The 17505-nt window shown below is 36.8% G+C and overlaps 1 protein-coding gene across 26 annotated transcripts in view; it reads left to right on the top strand.

Annotated features, from left to right (window-relative positions):
* Positions 1 to 17264, top strand: part of ADD1 (adducin 1) — a 69638-nt gene extending 52374 nt beyond the window's left edge. For 4 of the 26 annotated variants that reach the window (XM_068943505.1, XM_068943502.1, XM_068943506.1 and 1 more), the window contains exons 11-15: positions 1 to 54; positions 2007 to 2096; positions 8326 to 8482; positions 10500 to 10595; positions 14743 to 17264. The exon at positions 1 to 54 is cut by the window's left edge and continues 48 nt beyond it. In XM_068943505.1, the coding sequence (XP_068799606.1) occupies positions 1 to 54; positions 2007 to 2096; positions 8326 to 8482; positions 10500 to 10595; positions 14743 to 15095 (750 nt within the window). In that variant the 3' untranslated portion in view covers positions 15096 to 17264. Of the gene's footprint in view, positions 55 to 2006; positions 2097 to 2194; positions 2213 to 2966; positions 3060 to 8325; positions 8483 to 9324; positions 9700 to 10499; positions 10596 to 11328; positions 11364 to 14742 lie in introns of those variants that run through there. The other 22 variants (XM_068943490.1, XM_068943487.1, XM_068943491.1 and 19 more) reach the window with 13 other exon arrangements.
* Positions 17265 to 17505: the final 241 nt, after the last annotated feature.

The following is a 17505-nucleotide window of genomic DNA, read 5'->3' as shown; positions in this document are numbered from 1 at the left end:
CTGTTTGTTCCATTGAACACTAACCCAAAGGAGGTCCAAGAAATGAGGAACAAGGTTTGTAATAGCAGTAAAATGTTTTTTTTTTTTTTTTCCATCATTACATTAAGTTGCATGCTTGTAATGAACTAATTTATTTTGCTACAATGGAATCTTTTGGGGTTTAAAAACACAGCTGCTATATGGTGCTTACCCTTTATAAGCAGATTCAGAATGCTTAGGGTTTGTACCAGTACCGAGCTCGGGGGGGACGGGATAACCATCCACCATATGAAGACTTGCATTGTCTTGTATTTTGTTACTGAAGACCAGTTCCAACATGTAGATTTTCAGTATTGCAGCTAAGTCATATTAACCTTAATTTTGCTTTTTCACTGTTGCTGAATATCTCTGAAAAAACACCACAGGGTTTATGGTATTAATTTTGTCCCCTGAAATCATATACTTTCACGTTAGTGGCCTGTCTTCCTGTTTTGGTTTTACCACTTGCAGCTGTAGCAGGCTACTGATCTCTCCATATTATATTATTATATTATTATAATGTGCTGTGACTGTTGCAGGAATTTGAGGGCATTTAGGATTTATTAATATTATTTTATTTTTTATTTTTAGTGGCCTAAGCAGTTAATCTTCCAGTCTTCAAATTTTAGATTACTCTAGTCAACGGTCTTCTGACAGGAAAGCGTTGGATGTGTAGAGTTTTTCCTTTATTTTTTGTAAATACTAAATATATACCAGTTCTATACTAAATATATATCTTGTTAATGTTTAGCTTGTTCTTGATTGCTTTGCTGCCCCTGAGTGATGGCCATACAGAACATGGAAGCTGGCGTGGTGTCCCAGGGAAGTCTGTGCGCAGGGCTACTGTCAGGAAACTGATTTGTGCTGAAAGAATGTGTATAAGGTTGATAGAGCGTCTGTTCTTCCTGACTTTGCATTGTTGAATAGTAATCTCTTAAATGAGAAGCCCAATGAAATTGCCAAGCAGTTTCCTGGTGTTTGAAACGCAAAATATTGCTGTGTTAAAAACTTCAATGAAATGGTCTAAAAGGAGAGAAGTAAAACTTAACTGCGTGACAACTTTTCCTTCTCCTGATGACGAGAAGGAGATACAGATGATACAGGATTTTTATACTTTAGCTTTCTGAAGTATCAAGCATTAATAATACTGCGCATTTTTATACTTGTGTATGTGCATTTTTGTATAAATCAAGCGCTATTTTTTTAGTTTGCAGTTGTAAGATCGAGGTCTTTTGGAATTCATCCCTTTCTTCGTCTTTTTCTGAAGAAGAGCCAGAATACCTTAGAAATACATTTTGAGCCTGTTGTTATGCTTTCTTTACCATAACAGGATATCTAATTTAAGTAGATAATACCTACATTAAAATATCATAATTCTGTTGCCATCTTCTGTATGGAAAGAAGTAGGAGGTATTTAGGATGCAACAAAAAGGGTGTTTTTGAATACTCTGAAGTGAGTGTCATTTTATACACAGATAAATACTTGTGTGCCCTTCCAGAAGTATGGTCCCGGTTAATTACAAAAGTTGAATGTTAACCAGTGTTTTGCAAAAATCCTGTAGGTAGATTATACTGTTATGTTGTAGGCTGTTGATAGAAACCTCTACCAGATCATTCTTTTACAGCAGACTTGCGTAAAAACGACCTTTGTGATTCTCATCTCTCCCCACCTTTCTCTACAAAGTGGATTTGTCTGCCACCTGATCTGTGCAGTTTCACCACAAGCCAGTACTAAAAAGCAAAGGACAGTGTGCGCTGTGGCACTCAAATACTAAATTCTGAGAAACGTGGGGAAACAAACAGAACCTTGGTCACCTATCTTCAGCTAATGCTCATAATCACAGCTTTACTGGTGTGAGTAGGCCCATAATTATCTACACCAGTTGCAGCCTGTTGGCATGTTTACCCACCCCTTTTCTCAATTAAAAGAGTATGGTTAACTTTTCTTTGTTGTTCATGTGCGTGTATTCTGCTGCTTTCCTTTACAGATCCGGGAGCAAAACTTACAAGATATTAAAACTGCAGGCCCTCAATCCCAGGTTCTTTCTGGGGTGGTTGTGGACAGGAGTCTTGTACAGGTGAGAGCACAAAATGCCTAAAAATATTAGCTTAAAGTTGATCTATGTCTTCTGCGTTCACCTAATATGTCACTATAAAATTATTCTTTAATTGGCAGAGAGTAACTGTTTATAAGGTAAGTGTTAGAGGTAACGCCGTTCTCTTTGCAAGAGTGCTCAGGATCAGAAACTTAAGAAGCTTCAGTCATGTAGCTCAAGCATGTCTGTGGAGGGGGCTTTTTTTTTTTCTTTTTTTGCTGAATGTAATGCATGAAATTCAAAAGGCTTATTTATATGGGTTAGATTCTTGTTCAAAACTAGTCAGGCTTTGTGACAACTTGTGGGTTTTTCTGTTTTGTTTTGTTTTTTTCCTCCAAGTTTATGTATCTTGAAGTATTAAATACTGGGCATGGCAAGCTCATTTTGGGGCTGTAGTGTTGTGTGTTGAATATATTATTGTGCTTCACAATACTTTATTTGAAGAGCGATCAAAATAAAGAGCTATTATGCATCAGTAAAACCTGAAAGCAGTATATCTGGATATACTGAAGAGATTATCTGTGAATCATAGCTCAAAATAAAAGTTAGAGCTATACGGTTACTCTGTTAAACACACGTGAATGACTTTAAAGCTCTATATATCTGAGTGCTTTAACTGCACCAGTAAGTATTTTTTGATACACTTTAAATTTAGAGTTTGACTACTCTTACCATGACAATAGCGTTATTCATTTGGGTGTCATGTTGTGTGCATGTCAATCCACTGTCACTGCAATTTTGTCTACCGGTTATTGTTTCTTTGCATGTTTTTTAGCAAGCATCATAATGCTCTTGGTTGATGTTTTAAAGCCCGGGCTCGGTTTGCTCTGTTTACTCAATTTACTGTTGCAGGATGCTCCCCTCTCAGACTGTACGGAAACTATTGAAGGGCTCGATCTCACAGAGCAGGCCTTTAGTCCCGCTAAATCTCTGTCTGTTAGAAAGGTACTGCCCTGTCATACTGCTCTAAATACTATTGTTCACCCTTCATTTACCTCTTCCTTACCCTTGACCTCTTCCCTTTCTGAGCTAATGATTTGGCTATAAAAGGAAAAAAAATAGATGGATCTCCAAATTACGTATATGCAATTATACAAGCAGTTAAGTTACCCTGTAAAAAGTATTATTTAAGGATTTTGATTTTATACATATATGTGTGTAAAAAAAGCTATTGGGGAAACATTTTTGATGTGAAGGTGCTGAACAGGTTGTGCATGTAGCAGGTTTTTTGCGCATGTTATTAATATTGAATTATTCTAATTTGAGATCCATTTTGAGCTAGCTTAAGCTCAGCCTGATTACATCAGTGTAATTCTGAAGATATCCACATGATCGGGATGTGTCATGCTGACAAACACTGCCAGCTTTTAATCCTACATTGCTAGATGTCTTGTGTTTCCTTAAAACTTCCTGAGTTGATGTACAAGAGATACTGAATAATGCCTCGCACATTCGAAATACATTGGCTTTGAAGCTGTTAATATATTCATGCTATTGGCTTATGTATTATACTTCGAATACAGAATAGATACAATAGGTGTGCAGGGGAAGGGAGGTGAAGTCCTTTGAGACTGAGTAAATAGGAACAGTTCCATATTGGAAACAATCTGTCCTTAGTTGTCTGTCTCTCCCAAGTTTTTTAGGCGTTTAGGTAGAGGTAATCTAATGTCCAAGTGTACAGGGTGTAGATATGCATCAGGGTCTCTTTTCTGTCTCAGTGTTTTTCTCTAACAATTTTTTAAATCTTGATCTAGGTTGTGGCTAAAATCTTATTATCAGAACAGTTTTCTCATCAAAAACCAGAACAATTTGAATTGCGTTATAGCTGCAAATCTCGTGACTTTATAACCTTTCTTGGGAGTAATCAGCCAGTTTGTATTATAGTCTTTATCATACTGAGAATTTGATAAAAGTGTTTCAGATTATGATTTGTTTTATCCATATTTGAAAGGAAGAATCATAACATGTTCTTTCCGGATGCAAGATTTAAAAACAAACAAAAAAAAAAAAAGCAAATTCCTCAAGGCAGTGCCTGCCCTTTGTTGTAGTAGCTTTTTTGTTTAATAATACCTTCCAAGCAAAAGGTGACTTTTATGATAGACATGCGTTGGTTATGGTAAACAGGCAATTTCTTTCACCAGTAATGTGCAAGGTATCTTTCAGGTATTCTTTTTGACTAACTGCATCGTCTTTCTATAAAATTACTCAAATATTTTATAAGGAGTTTTAAAGACAGCCAGTAGCCAACAAGAAAGGTCAGTTGGCTATATGGTTTTGTTAGTGATATAACGTTAGGGTTTAGGTGTCCAAATGATGCATTCCTCCTTTGTGGTGCTGTGAAAGTGCTTCCCTCCTGAAATACTCTGTAAAATTAGATCATTCAGAATGTCAGCTCGAGTAGGAGTGGCCAATTTCGTTATCATCTTAATAAATATTGTGACCTGAATTCTTAATGAGGAGTTTTTTGTTGCAAAAAAAGCCGGAGAAATTTTTTTTAGAAACATTATGCTGAAAATCAATGCCATAGTTCGTATAGTTCCTGTTCCACAGTCTAATGACACCCACATAAATCCCACAGTAAATGAAGCTGTAAGAAAGAAACCTGTATATCAAGGTCTTAAGAACATTTAGGTACCAGATAATTAGAAGTTTTCAGCTGACAAATTTTTAGGCACTCATTTACAATTTGAGTGAAAAGTTCCATCTCTGATTGCAATAAGACTTAAAAATATATTATGCTTTCAATTAACATTGAAAGCTATATCAACTATATCAACACACACGATTTTGGGTGAAAAAATTCCCGCATTGTGTACAGTATGCATGTAATGCTTTGAGTCTTGTCTGCCTACAGCTGCATCAGTAAATGCTCCGTTTTGCCTTGTCGTGCTTTGGCAGCGCTGGGAGAAGTCCTCGCCATGTTGCAACACAAGCTCCTCGTGCATCCTGATTTTATTAATGTTACAGACTTGGTTAACTGAGCTTCTGCTGCAGTCTTGGCTGAACCAGAATGTTGGTTATTCTTACCACTGACATCCTGCAATCTAATAAAAGTGTTTAAAACAAGAGAATTTGAAGTACAAGGGAATAGCCCATTTCTTGTCTTTTATTTTAAAATGAAAATTCTGTGCCTTAATGAGTAGCCTCTCTGCTCTGCCTCCAGAGGTAGCACTGGAGTGTAAGGGTGATTCCAAGTTGAAAAGTGCGTTAAGGATCTTGGGGGTTTTTTTGGATAAAGGCACTACATTAATGTCAGATGGTATTAAGACTGATTAACTTTAGTCAGTTACTGTGAATATATTGTTTGATTAATGGGAAAAATGGTATGTATAAGGTGCTAGTTTTGCTCATACCCCTCCCTGAGAATAAGATGAAGTACTTGTCTATTAAATGTTGATCACCTTGTATTTCTCAGTTTTTCTTTGAAAGCAGGATATAGTGGAGAAGTTGCAAAATGACTTGATAATCTAGAGTTTTCGTGTAGGATATGTGAAGTCCTAAGTTTAGTATGAAGGTACATCATTAGCCGTAACTACCTTTCCCTTTGCCCAGTCATTCTGGGTGAGTAAGTCGCTGCAAACTTCTCGGGAGTGAAAATACGTTCTGTTTATAGATATCATTTATCCACTATTTCTTATGGTGGAGGAAACGCTATTGATAGTCAAGCGTTGATGCGGGTAGTCAGACCTCTAATAGTCATCTCCATGATACTAGAATCGCTATCATCCAGCTGGGCTGTCATGTAAGTCTTCTGCTTTTGCAGTCCAAAAACACAAGTGCTTTTTATTTGTCACGTATAATCTGCTTTCTGTTGTTGCCTGTGATCTTTTTAAACGTTATTTCTCTTGAGTCAAAGATATTCAGCTGATATAAATTCTGTTTAAAATTCTGCGCATCAGTGCATTCATATATGTATGTGTATATATATATGAATACACACACACACACACACACACACACACACACACACACATTTTTTCTGGTTGATGAATCTTGATTTCATATTCAACTTTCCAGGTCCCTTTGTGTTATTTTCCCGTCTTTGGTACTGAATTTCTTAAGTAAGTGATAAACTTAGTGCTGCTTTTACTTCTCGGTAGTTAACAAAGGTGTTCTCTTAAGAAAAAACATTCGTAATGCCAATGAATTAGTGATCTTGTTGCAAACTGCATGCCTTGCTGTTTGTTGCTGCCACTTCATAGGCGTTGAGTAAAATCTCGTTTCGTTTCGTTCTATCCAGTCGTTTTGGATTTATCTTGCAGACAAGTTTCTAAGAGTCCTAAACATTTCAGTGACGTCAGCGTGCACTGTATGTTTTGCTCCTTCTCTATTGATTTTTACAGTCCTAGAATACTCTCTGTATGTATTTGCCTGTGTACTTAGTAGGTTCCTGTTGCTTATTGCCGATGTTTCAGTTAAAGACTGCCTATTTAGTTTGGGAGGATGGGCAGAAATAGACAGCTAAAATTGCATGGGTACCGATTTCTGCTGTCATTAAAAGCTGGAGCCTGTAGTTTGGCGGGCGAGGTGTTACGTTTGTTCGCCAAAATATAATTGGTGTAAAGGCTGATGTTTTCTGGCTTCTTTTAATGTATGATCCTATAAGAAAAGCTGTAAGTATCAAACTTGAGGTTTTCTAGTATTAAGATAGCAGGTGCTTAGTGGAAATAGTTGAGACTTTTGGTGTTTACGGACCCTCTGCATCTAGGACGAGAGACAGTTTATAAAGTTTTGTAAATCTTTCTCTTCAGGATCTTGTAGTGGAGAGCTGTGGTAACGCTGTGTGTTCTTCAGTACTCTGGCTGACGTGAGCTTCCTGAATAGAAGCGTAGATTCTAAGAACCAGCTATTCTTATCGCCCTGGATTTCTCCATGCCAGTGCAGGTTCCTGGAGATCTCTTGTGAGGCTTCAAGAAATATCTAACTGCTCTTTGCCTCATCCCACGTAGACATTCTTGTCTGGCACCTTTCTGGTCCTGACCTTTTGGTCCCAAGCGCTCTTCGCGTCCAAAACAACATTCCGTCTTGTCTCGTTTTCGGTTCTATAGTGAAGCTCTCTTGCTTGGCCGTCAAGCATGGACGGGGGGTGGAATACCTGTGTGTTCATCCACACTGTGATTATTCTTAAACTCTTCACGTGTTTATGCTTTCTTTAAAATACCAATACAAACGTGAAAATGATTTAGGCCAATCAATATCCCACGCTACTTTGGTAATGAAGTTAAATGACCCTCTTTTTGGCAATGGAGACAACTTGGGAATCACACTGAGAAGCACAGATCACACGCATCAGTCGTTTTCAAACGTGTCTCAGTAATGTTCTGAGTATCGGGTGAGAAGACAAATTCTTAGACAAGACACCTCAAAGGTGGGGCAGCTATTGGGTCAACTAGTCTTCTGTATCTGAGATGATGTGAAGCCAGTGACTTTAGTCTTCACCATAAGCTTAGAGAAGAAAAAATAAAAAACTTGCCATTACAGAGAGAATCTCTGATGCAGCTGTTTTTGTCCCTTGGGGCTTACTGTATTTAGAATTGCTAATGCTTTATTTGTATAAATTTTTATCCTGCTTGTATGACATGTTATAGAAGTGAACATGCTAACTCATAATAAGATTATGTTAACCTTATTTACTTACAAATAGCTTATAGTAAACAGTTAATCTGGTGTACACAGAATACGTACAAGATGGCTTTTACTGTAACGTCTGTTAGATGTTATATAAAAGCTACCAGAAATGGCTTTTCCCGTACTCAAATTTTATTTGAACCTATGAGCATTAGCTGCCAGTCCTGTTAATTTCTACAGGAACGCCATGCCTAGATTGCTGTGCAGTTGGGCCTAGTGTCCTGTTTCTCTTGGGAGTAAAAGAAAGTTGATACTTTTGTGACTTCAAATATGACCTAGCTAAACTGTTTGGCTGCTATTTGATTTGCTGCTTAATGGTGGATATTGCCTGGTGAAAACACTGATGTCTCTGCGAAAATAATTGATGAGACCTGCTTTTTCCTTAACATTAACCTGCTGTAAATTATTATTACTTTTTAATTCTGAAATAGAGAATTTTATTCTTTAAACCTAAAAGAAAATTAATATAGCATTTTTCAAATTATCTTTTGTTTCATTTTTGGCTGCTTTGTGACTTCTGTACTTTCCAGGGTTCTGCAAGTTACTGCTGGATCGCAGATTTATCTTAATTGTTTTTTGTCAGGGAGAACTGGTGACTGCATCAAAGGCAATAATTGAGAAAGAGTATCAGCCAAGAGTCATAGTGAGCACAACAGGACCAAATCCCTTCAATAAGCTCACTGATCGAGAACTGGAAGAATATCGCAAAGAAGTAGAAAGAAAGCAGAAGGGGCCAGAAGGTGGGTTTGCCTGTGTGTTGTTTTCTGCAAGTGGCTGTAATAACAGCAGCATTACTTTGGATTGTGGGTTACCTGCCGAAGTCAAGGAACTGTTATTCAGCTTCTGTGTTTCAGTTTTCCAGTGTAAATTATGAACTTAGAAAGCATATTGGTGATAGTGCAATTTAATGGTTTTGGGGTATTCTGTAAAATGTGTAGATTTTATTTGAAAAATTTTCCTAGTACCCAAAAAAGGGTGTTTAAAATGGCCAGTTATTGCTGCTGCTAGGTTCTAGAAATCTTGACACTTCACTCGTTGAAACGTTCAGGTACTGCAAAGAACTGCAGCTTGTTCTGCTTTGTTTCCCTAAGCACTGGAGATAGTCTGAGGTGAAAGAATGATGTTGCTTTTCTGCAGCAAGTTGCAGTTTTCTAACTTGTTGAAATTTGTAGACCCAAGAAATCTGAATTGGGAAGATGCAGAACAAAACTTGATTGCTGCTTGGAGATGGTGCATCTCGAGGATTCCCCAGAAGCAGAGACTTTCTAAAGGATGATAAAATTCTGAATCATGCTGTAAAAAGAGATCATTATTACATCTGGAGTAGTTACCCTGTGTTACTTATTTTTAAGCTTCATGGGATTTTACTTAGGACATTTCCACTAATCTGTTACAGTTTGAATGATGCAGGAACTGTCTTGTAGTGTGTGCTCCATGCTTCAGCTTTTGGATAACACATTGTAGATCATCTGTTTTCAGTTGCACGAGTACTGGGCCGGTTGGGGAAGTGGGATACTGTGCTGTTATGCCTCTGTAACTGCATACCTTTATTCTCTCAGTAACATTGCTACATCCTTCTTAGATAAGATTTCAAAATGTGGAGAGACTGTGTTACTGAGACAGACACCCGCTGGGGAACAGAGTACTTTGCTTAGAAATCAGAACATCAGTGAGCAAAATACTCCAGATAAAAAATCTCTGGATTTGAAAGGCAGATCAAAAACCTTTCAAGGAGCAGATACGAAGACTTTACAGGATCGTGAAGTATTGTCACTGTCTAAATCTTTAGATAACACTCAGTTTGCTGCTGCATGGGTTTCTTGTCAGACCACGCAGCAAGTCATCACACATCTTAACCAAGAAGAGCCAGATGTGCAGAAGTCATCTCATAAGGAGTTTCATACTGCAGTGGTCAAAGCATTAAGGTCTAATCCTGACCTTTTGGCTGAGGCCTCAGGTATTATGAATATGGTATAGTTGTGCTTGCAATCAAAGGAACAAACTCTTTATCTACATCATTTGGAGATTCTCTCAGTTGACTCCCATCATCTCTGGGACTGATTTCACTTTTAATTGTTTAGGTGGACTGTATGGAACAATGTTTTAGTATTGTTCCTGTTACAAGGTGTACTCCATTAATGTTTTCTTTTGGCTATAGGGCTGTTAAAACCTGGAAGCAAGGGGAACCCTCCTTACTAATAACAAATACGCAAACTACTGCAAAATCTGTTTTGAATCATTTAATTATTGCATGTTTTTGTGATTATCTGTGCAGTCTTTCATTCTTTTCTTTTGGTATGCAATTTTGTTTTCTCTGAAATTCAGCAAACAATTCAAAGCAAGCAAAAGAACATTGTTGTGTGCAAGTCCGGTAGCATTTTCGTCCATGTACTTGTTTATATTTTCCTTAAGTTTTTTTCCTAACAAGTTCTCAAACAGTCTGCCACAGCAGTTTGTAAACGCTGCCATATCAGTTTGTAAACAATTGTTATTTCCCCCTTACATGGTGAGGGGTGCAGGGGACACAAAAACAAAGCCAGACTTTGACTTTAACAGTTTTGTTGATATCAAACTATCACTTATTTTTCTTTTGCTTGTTTTGGTATTATTGAATATCCTAGCAGAATTTTGATTCAGAAAAATGTATTCATAGTGTGGAGGGGAGGAGAGTGGTCTTGCCTTACCGCATGCTGAAACATTTTGTCTGTTTTGTTCTTTTTTTTTTTTTTTTTAACTTCTATTGTTCTACATCTGCAGAGCCTTCAGAAGATGGCAGACAACAGAAAGAGAGAAGTCCCCCTGATCACACTTCAGCTCGCACTCCTCCCAGTACACCGATTAAAGTAGAGGAAGGTATGTTCTTTTCATTTGCGGGCCAGGGGAAGCCAGTAACTGCATCGTTAGTGACTGACGCATGATAATGTACGAGCTAGTACCTAATAAAGGTAAATTATTTCTTGTGTTAACTTTTATAAACTGTAAATGTAATAGGAGTTATGTTTACAATAATAAAGAAGTGTGCATTAACATAAAGACAGATTATCACCACTTCAGAATTGCTGTGTCATGTCTTGATGTTTCTCAGCCGAATACCCCCTTTGTGCGTTTTCTGCAAGAGAGAATTGCTCTTATAAAATGAAATAATGTCTGATGATGAACCAGACATAAATTAGATGGTTTTGTAAATCTCCTTCACTGACTGCACATTTCTTAAACATTATTGTACTTGGATTACACCTCCGTATATATTTTTCCAACTCAATTTGAGTCTTAATTTTATTAGTCACTAACCTTATGTAGTAATTTTAACTAAAATGAGAGCAGGGCTGGGAAAGTCTGTAATTGCCTCAAAACAAAAAAGAAATATTAAGTCTTGAACAGGTGTAATCTAATTTTTGTCTTGTTTCCTTTACCTTGTACATTGGATATATCACTTGTCTGTTAAAGTCTTCCACTCACTACTTCATCTCATTCTGTTTTCTATAAGAATGGTTGCAACCATTCTTCTAATTTAACACAATGGCTGTGATGAATGCATAGATTCTCTACTTGTGCTTTTTTCTTCTTGTGGCTGCGTTACAAACAGGAGATGGATATGCTAAAGAGTACCTGTTACCATAGTAAGTATCATTCCATACTCTGACCTGCTTATGTGCTTTGCTTTGCTTTTGCATTTTTGTTTACTGAGTTTTTTGGTGTGTTGTGTGTTTGGAAAAAAAAAAAAAAAAAAAAAGCAGGCTCTTTTCAGTTGAGACACTGACTTCTTTAGTTGTTGATTTCCTGAAATTCTAGATAGTCATAGATATTTACATTAAAATGCACTCTTCTTTTACAAGAGACTGTGAAAGTGACATTGTGTGTTTCCATATTTGTGTCTCTGACTCCTCATAGTTTAAAAAGGAATAGTCTGGAGTTGTCTTTCAGACATAGCTGAAACAGTTCTGGGAGTTTCTGCCCCAACAGTTTGCTTCTGGCTGCATAACTTAGACCTGGTAATGAAATGTTACAGAAATCTTAATCTATTTCAGTGCAAAAGTGTTATCACTGGTGTTGATTTAAACTAATCCATCTGACTTCTGCACGGAAGTGGGGACGGAGCTCCTCGGGTTTTATGTTTTTATACACACACACACACACAAAATATATATATATATATATATATACACATATACATACATACATATACATATATATATATCAGCTGTAGGGGAATTCAAATTTCAACTGAGTAATAGTAAAACTACTAATAGTAAGTAGTTGGTGGCAGGAACTTCTACAGCTGCTTCAGCTAGATTTGCGAGGCTACATCAGATTATACTCTAAGTAATAAGTATACTTTTAGGTAATCTGTTTGGCTCCCTCCATTTTTATGTCCTGTTCTATCCAAAAGTCAGTGTTTTGTATTTGTCTTAGACATGAAAGTCAAACTACATCCTAGACAACTGTGACATTATTAATAAACTTTATAAATTCTGTTAAATTCAGATAATTGTATTTTCTGAGCTCTTCTACTTGTATAAGTTTTTCGGGACAAACACATGAAGCTTATTTTATACACTACAGTAACTAGGAGTTAATGCCATGACAGCTTTTACTGGCAGGAATTCTGTTGAATGATGGTGTACTCTGTATAGAGCCACCTCTCAAATTTTGGCTGTTTCAGCGTAGCAGAAATCAGAAAAGTGTTTTGTGGTGTTAACTCAGTTATAGCATAGCTTGTGTGTGTGTGTGTGTGTGTGTGTGTGTGTCTACATTTGTTTGTGTTGGGGAAAAAAATTCTTTGTTTTCATAAATACTGTGAATTGTAAATACAAGCATCAGTGATAATTTTCAAAACTCTCTTATGCTACAGTGGATGTGTATAAAGGGAAAGCATGGCTGTAGACATACTTACTGTACCAAAAACTGTTGAAACTTTGAGATATTGTTGAGTTCTTGAATTGTACATAGGCTTTGCAGCAAGATATTTTTTGAAACCTTCCTGGCTAGGTTACTGGAATCCATCAAGCAAAATAGTAAGCCTGTTACATGTTGTATATTTTCTTTCTCTCATGTGGAATTTGTAGATCTCCCCAGTTCTGGTGGATTGTTATCTACAGAGAGCTAAATAAGATGTTTGTTTCATTCTAGGTTAATGTTAATCTGTTTCGTAAAGGTGATGGTTATTTTACAGACTGGGAAGGATAGCTGCCCTAGATAAGAGTTATCATACATTTTGTATTTTTGTAATGTTTAGGCCAACTGGCAAATGCTATTGAAATGTCAATAGCTTCCTATTCTTTAAGGATTTTCAACCCCTCCCCCCCATTTTAGACTTGGCTTAAAAAAAGAAAAAAAAATCAAGACTGATCAAGATGGCACCTGTTCTTAACCATCACACCAGTTAATGCTTTCAGTTAATTCCTGAAGAAGTAAAACTTAAAAAAGCAGTAGTGAAGAATTGTAGGTGGTGCTTCTTACAGATCTGTGTGCGCGCTTCTGTGCGTGTTACATACATGCACAGCTTAAACTACAGCTTCAGGAGACAGCTTGTAATGTACGTAATTGCCTTCTCTCTTTTAAATTCTGTCTGCATTATAACTTTCAAACCTCTAACTTGTGCATTCTGAGTGTTTGGCACTGAATACTAGTGTGTTCTGCTTATTTAACATACTAGAAGTTCATGATGCTCCAAGCAAAACATGTTAGTTTCCTACCAGATAGTCACACAACAGTCCTGTAAGGTGTATTAGATCATTAATCCCACCTGGCAGAAGTAAAAAGGACACTAAGTATCTTTTCCATAGGAAAAATGGGAGTGTATCAAACATTTCCTGTAAATTCTTGTGAAACCTTCAGTATTTTTGAAATTGACATAAACGCCGGCCAACTTGCTCTAACAAGCTCTTACCTTTAACGGAAAAAAACGTTGCCTCTTTTCTGTGCCTTACAAATGAGTATGGCCTGGATTTTGTTCTAGATTTCTCCTTCTATAACGACAACAGGGATGTATTTGACACAGCGAACAGAGTATTTCCAGCTTCAGTGCAGTGATGAAAAACACAAGAAATTTTTTTAAAGTCCATGTTAAATACAGATGCACACAGAAGAGCTGTAAACAGAACATCCCTAAAGCTCAGTAGTGAATAAGAAAAGTGTTATAATGTAGAAAGTAGTGGTAAAATTCACCTTTGGACATTTAAGCTATCACAAGATTTCTTTGCCTTGTGCTGTAGGGACCCTCCTTATATAGGGGTAAGTGTTGGTGTTAGACATCCCATATCTGTTTTAAAAAAACAAACAAACACACACCCCTACTGCATAACCTGCTGAGCTCATTTAATTTGATGAACTACATGGATTTTACTTACAAGAATCCATACTATATTCTCATGTATCTTGCAAAAAGCAGTGAAGCCTTTGTGGTAGGAAATTGTATTCTGAAACTCCATCTGTTAGAACTCATAGAAGAATATAATGGAAACCTAAATATTGCAATTAAAATTGGCAGGCCAACAGCCTGGAACTTAATGGATTTCCATATCTCAGATCGGAACAAACCAGCAATTAATCTTACCCCACCAAGTTTTAAAAAAAAAAAAAAAAAAAAAAAAGCTGAATTTCATGACATTCTCTTCAATGCCAACAGAAACTAGGTTTAATTCATTCTTAATGTACTAAAATCTCTTGTTATTTGCAAATGTTATAGCTACAACCTAAGAGAGAAATAAAATTAACTATTTAGACTTCTGCTTTACACCTGCATGATGGAATTCAGCTTTCTCTCTTCTGCAGTAAGCAGCTTAAAAACAAACAAAACTTTGGAATATTCTATTTCTATCTCTGTGCCCAAAGCTAGAGGACAATAGACCTATTCCAAAGGCTTTATGCAAAGTAAATATATTTAGTGTGTTGTTTTGTTTTTGTTTTATACAGAGCACTCACCATCAACTTGCTTCGCTTCCTATGTTCTAGGGACACATACATAAACTAACCGGGTCATTCTCTGTCCATCCATTAGAGACACAGCAGGACCGGTCTTACAAAGATGACAGTGATGCTGCAACTTTCAAGCAAACCCTCCCAGATCTCACCCCTGATGAGCCTTCAGAAGCACTCAGCTTCCCTCCCTTGGGAAAGGAGGAAGGGAGATGTGATGAAGATCTGCCCAAAAGCCAAACTGAATCACCTGCAGTGGAAAATAAAGAACCCCAGTCTCAACCCACTGAAGAGCCAGTAACGCCAACAACTGAGGAAGGAACAGCAGCTGATGCAGGTAGTGATGAATCTCCAGGAAAGTCCCCATCGAAAAAGAAAAAGAAGTTTCGCACTCCTTCCTTCCTGAAGAAGAACAAAAAGAAGAGTGACTCCTAAAGGCCAAACACACTGCAGAAACACTGTCATATTTTAAAATTCATTAACCACTAGAATGTACCAGATTGTACTGAGTGTTTTGTCTTATTATGTAAATGAATGCAACAAGTAATCCAACCAGCCCCTCAAGTTATGGCTTGATTGTTTAAGATTATAACCAGAAATCAATGTGCAAAAAGGTGCTAATCCTGTGTTTTCAGCAGCTACCACTGATCTGATCCCTAATTTGTAAACGAACGTAAATGATTTCCATGTGGAAGGCACTGAATCACTATTTTTAATTTAAATCCCACACTGCTTTACGTAAGAATAAAAATGTATTCACAATTAAAAATACAACACAAATTGCTTACTGCAAGAAGTGGTCTTCTGCAATGTTTTGTCAGTCACAAGTAAGTTTCTTTTTAAATATTGAATTTCAGAGAGGATGCTTTTGCAATGGTATTTTCAGGGAGTGTATTCTTGAAGTGAGAGATGTAAGCTTCTGCAATCTTGTGCTTACAGATCATGTTATAGTAAAGCTTTGAGACTATCCATACTGCACCTTCCTCTCTTTTCCCCCCCTATCTGACTATTGTAAAAAAAAAAAAATGAAAGTGTTTTTTCACTTTATGTTGTAGCTGGCACTTGAAATTAACTTTGTCTAGGAGGACTGATAGCGATGGTGTGTTCTGCTCATATTGTGCATTGAAGAGCCCAGTTTTTTTTTTTTCTAGTAAATGCAGTTTAAGGGAAATCTGTCTTATGACCTTGCCGCCCTAAAAATCGGTCACAAGTTAATTTGGCTGTTAAAAAAAGTAACTGTATTAAAGTATTTCAGAAGTTTTTCAGTTGGTGAGGTAAAGCAGGGGCAGTTGCCTTGGGGCCTTAGCCTGGCTTTCACCCTTTTCTTAAAAATCCCTTGGGTACATATGCAAACCTGTTGCATATAAAACCTCTTTGCAGCCTTTTGCGTTCATTCCTTCTCATGATAAAAGTTTAAATGTATTCCACTGGATATTTAACACTTTTTACAAATGAATTATTTTCACTTACTTACAAAAACTGGTATTTCTTGATTTTTTGTTGCTAGCAGTGAGGTATTAAAATCCCAACTAACCTTAAAGATGTATTTCCAGAGTTTGCTGTAAGTATGTGTTTGTTTAACATGTAGTATGGAAAAGAAAATCCCTTACACCACTGAATTGGCCATTTTCCAGTTACTGCCATGCTTTTATCTATCACTAATCATAAAAGTAGTTTCAAGATCAGATAGGTAAAGCCTGCAAGGATTCTCCAGAAACCATAAATGATTCATCCCAGCCAACAGTGGACAAGGTTGTTTACCATTTCAGATTTCAAGTATTATGCATTTCTGGTTGTAACAGCAGAAAACATTAAAAATTCCTGTATGGGAGAAGGAAACACTTTTGACTCACAATAAGGGTCTGTAACAAAACAGAATATGGATGTAACCTTTTAGGACAATATTAAACATTGCAACTGGTAAAACAGCAGAAAACTAATGCCTTACAATTCACGCAGTGGAAAGCATCAAATAACAGAAGGGTTCAGCAGTCGGATAGATTTGGAAGGCCTACATTAGGCCTCAGGCGTATTGATACCTTGGACAGGTTTCAGACAGGGAAGGGGAAAGAGCTGAAATGACAATTTAGAGCTGTAAGGCTTCAAATGAGAAGAGAGGTTTAGAGGTAGTAATTAATACCCTGAGAACTTCACCTATTTTGGAATGGGTAGAGGTAGGGTGGAACTAGAAGCAGCAGTTAAACCACTGTGTAAGAGAGACCCCTAAACAGTAATGTTTAGTAAGGACTGCATGGCACTAATGGCTTTGAGCTTGTACTTTAACCTTGTATGTCCTCTGTACACTAGGAAGCATACAATACTTATTTTGCTAAATTGTGTTTTATTGCCAAGGTCGTAATTAAATTACTAATTGCTATATGTTTCAGTTCATTAATGGAGTCCTCCCATTTATCTTGACCACATATGCAATGATTTTTAATTTCTAATTTTGTAGTTTGTTCTTTCATATTGTAATACAAAGAATTAAAAATGTAGTTATGTATGGTATGGTTACACACTTTGGGGCAAAATCAAGTCCTGTATTTTTCTTTCTTTCTTGTATCATTAAGTTCTACTCACAAATAAAACTCTTTAAAAAAGGTCTTTTTTTTCCCCCTACTTTCAAAACTCATGTACAGTTTTATTCTACAGCTGTAGCCCTGGACTTTGAATTAGATCTATTTTTTTAATGATAATATAGTGATTGATTAGTGATTGATTCCATGTAGTCTTGCTAAATAAGTAAAATAAATTGGTCATTGTTGGGTTTTCTTCCTAGGGCATCCCACCTGAGCAATAGGCAGAAGCCAGGCATTAAAAAGCAGAAGCAGTTGAGCTTTAACTG

The sequence above is a fragment of the Struthio camelus genome, chromosome 4 (genome assembly GCF_040807025.1).
Source record: "Struthio camelus isolate bStrCam1 chromosome 4, bStrCam1.hap1, whole genome shotgun sequence".
Classification (NCBI taxonomy): domain Eukaryota; kingdom Metazoa; phylum Chordata; class Aves; order Struthioniformes; family Struthionidae; genus Struthio; species Struthio camelus.
Note: the sequence above shows the minus strand (reverse complement) of the source record. Positions and strands in the feature narration are given on the sequence as shown.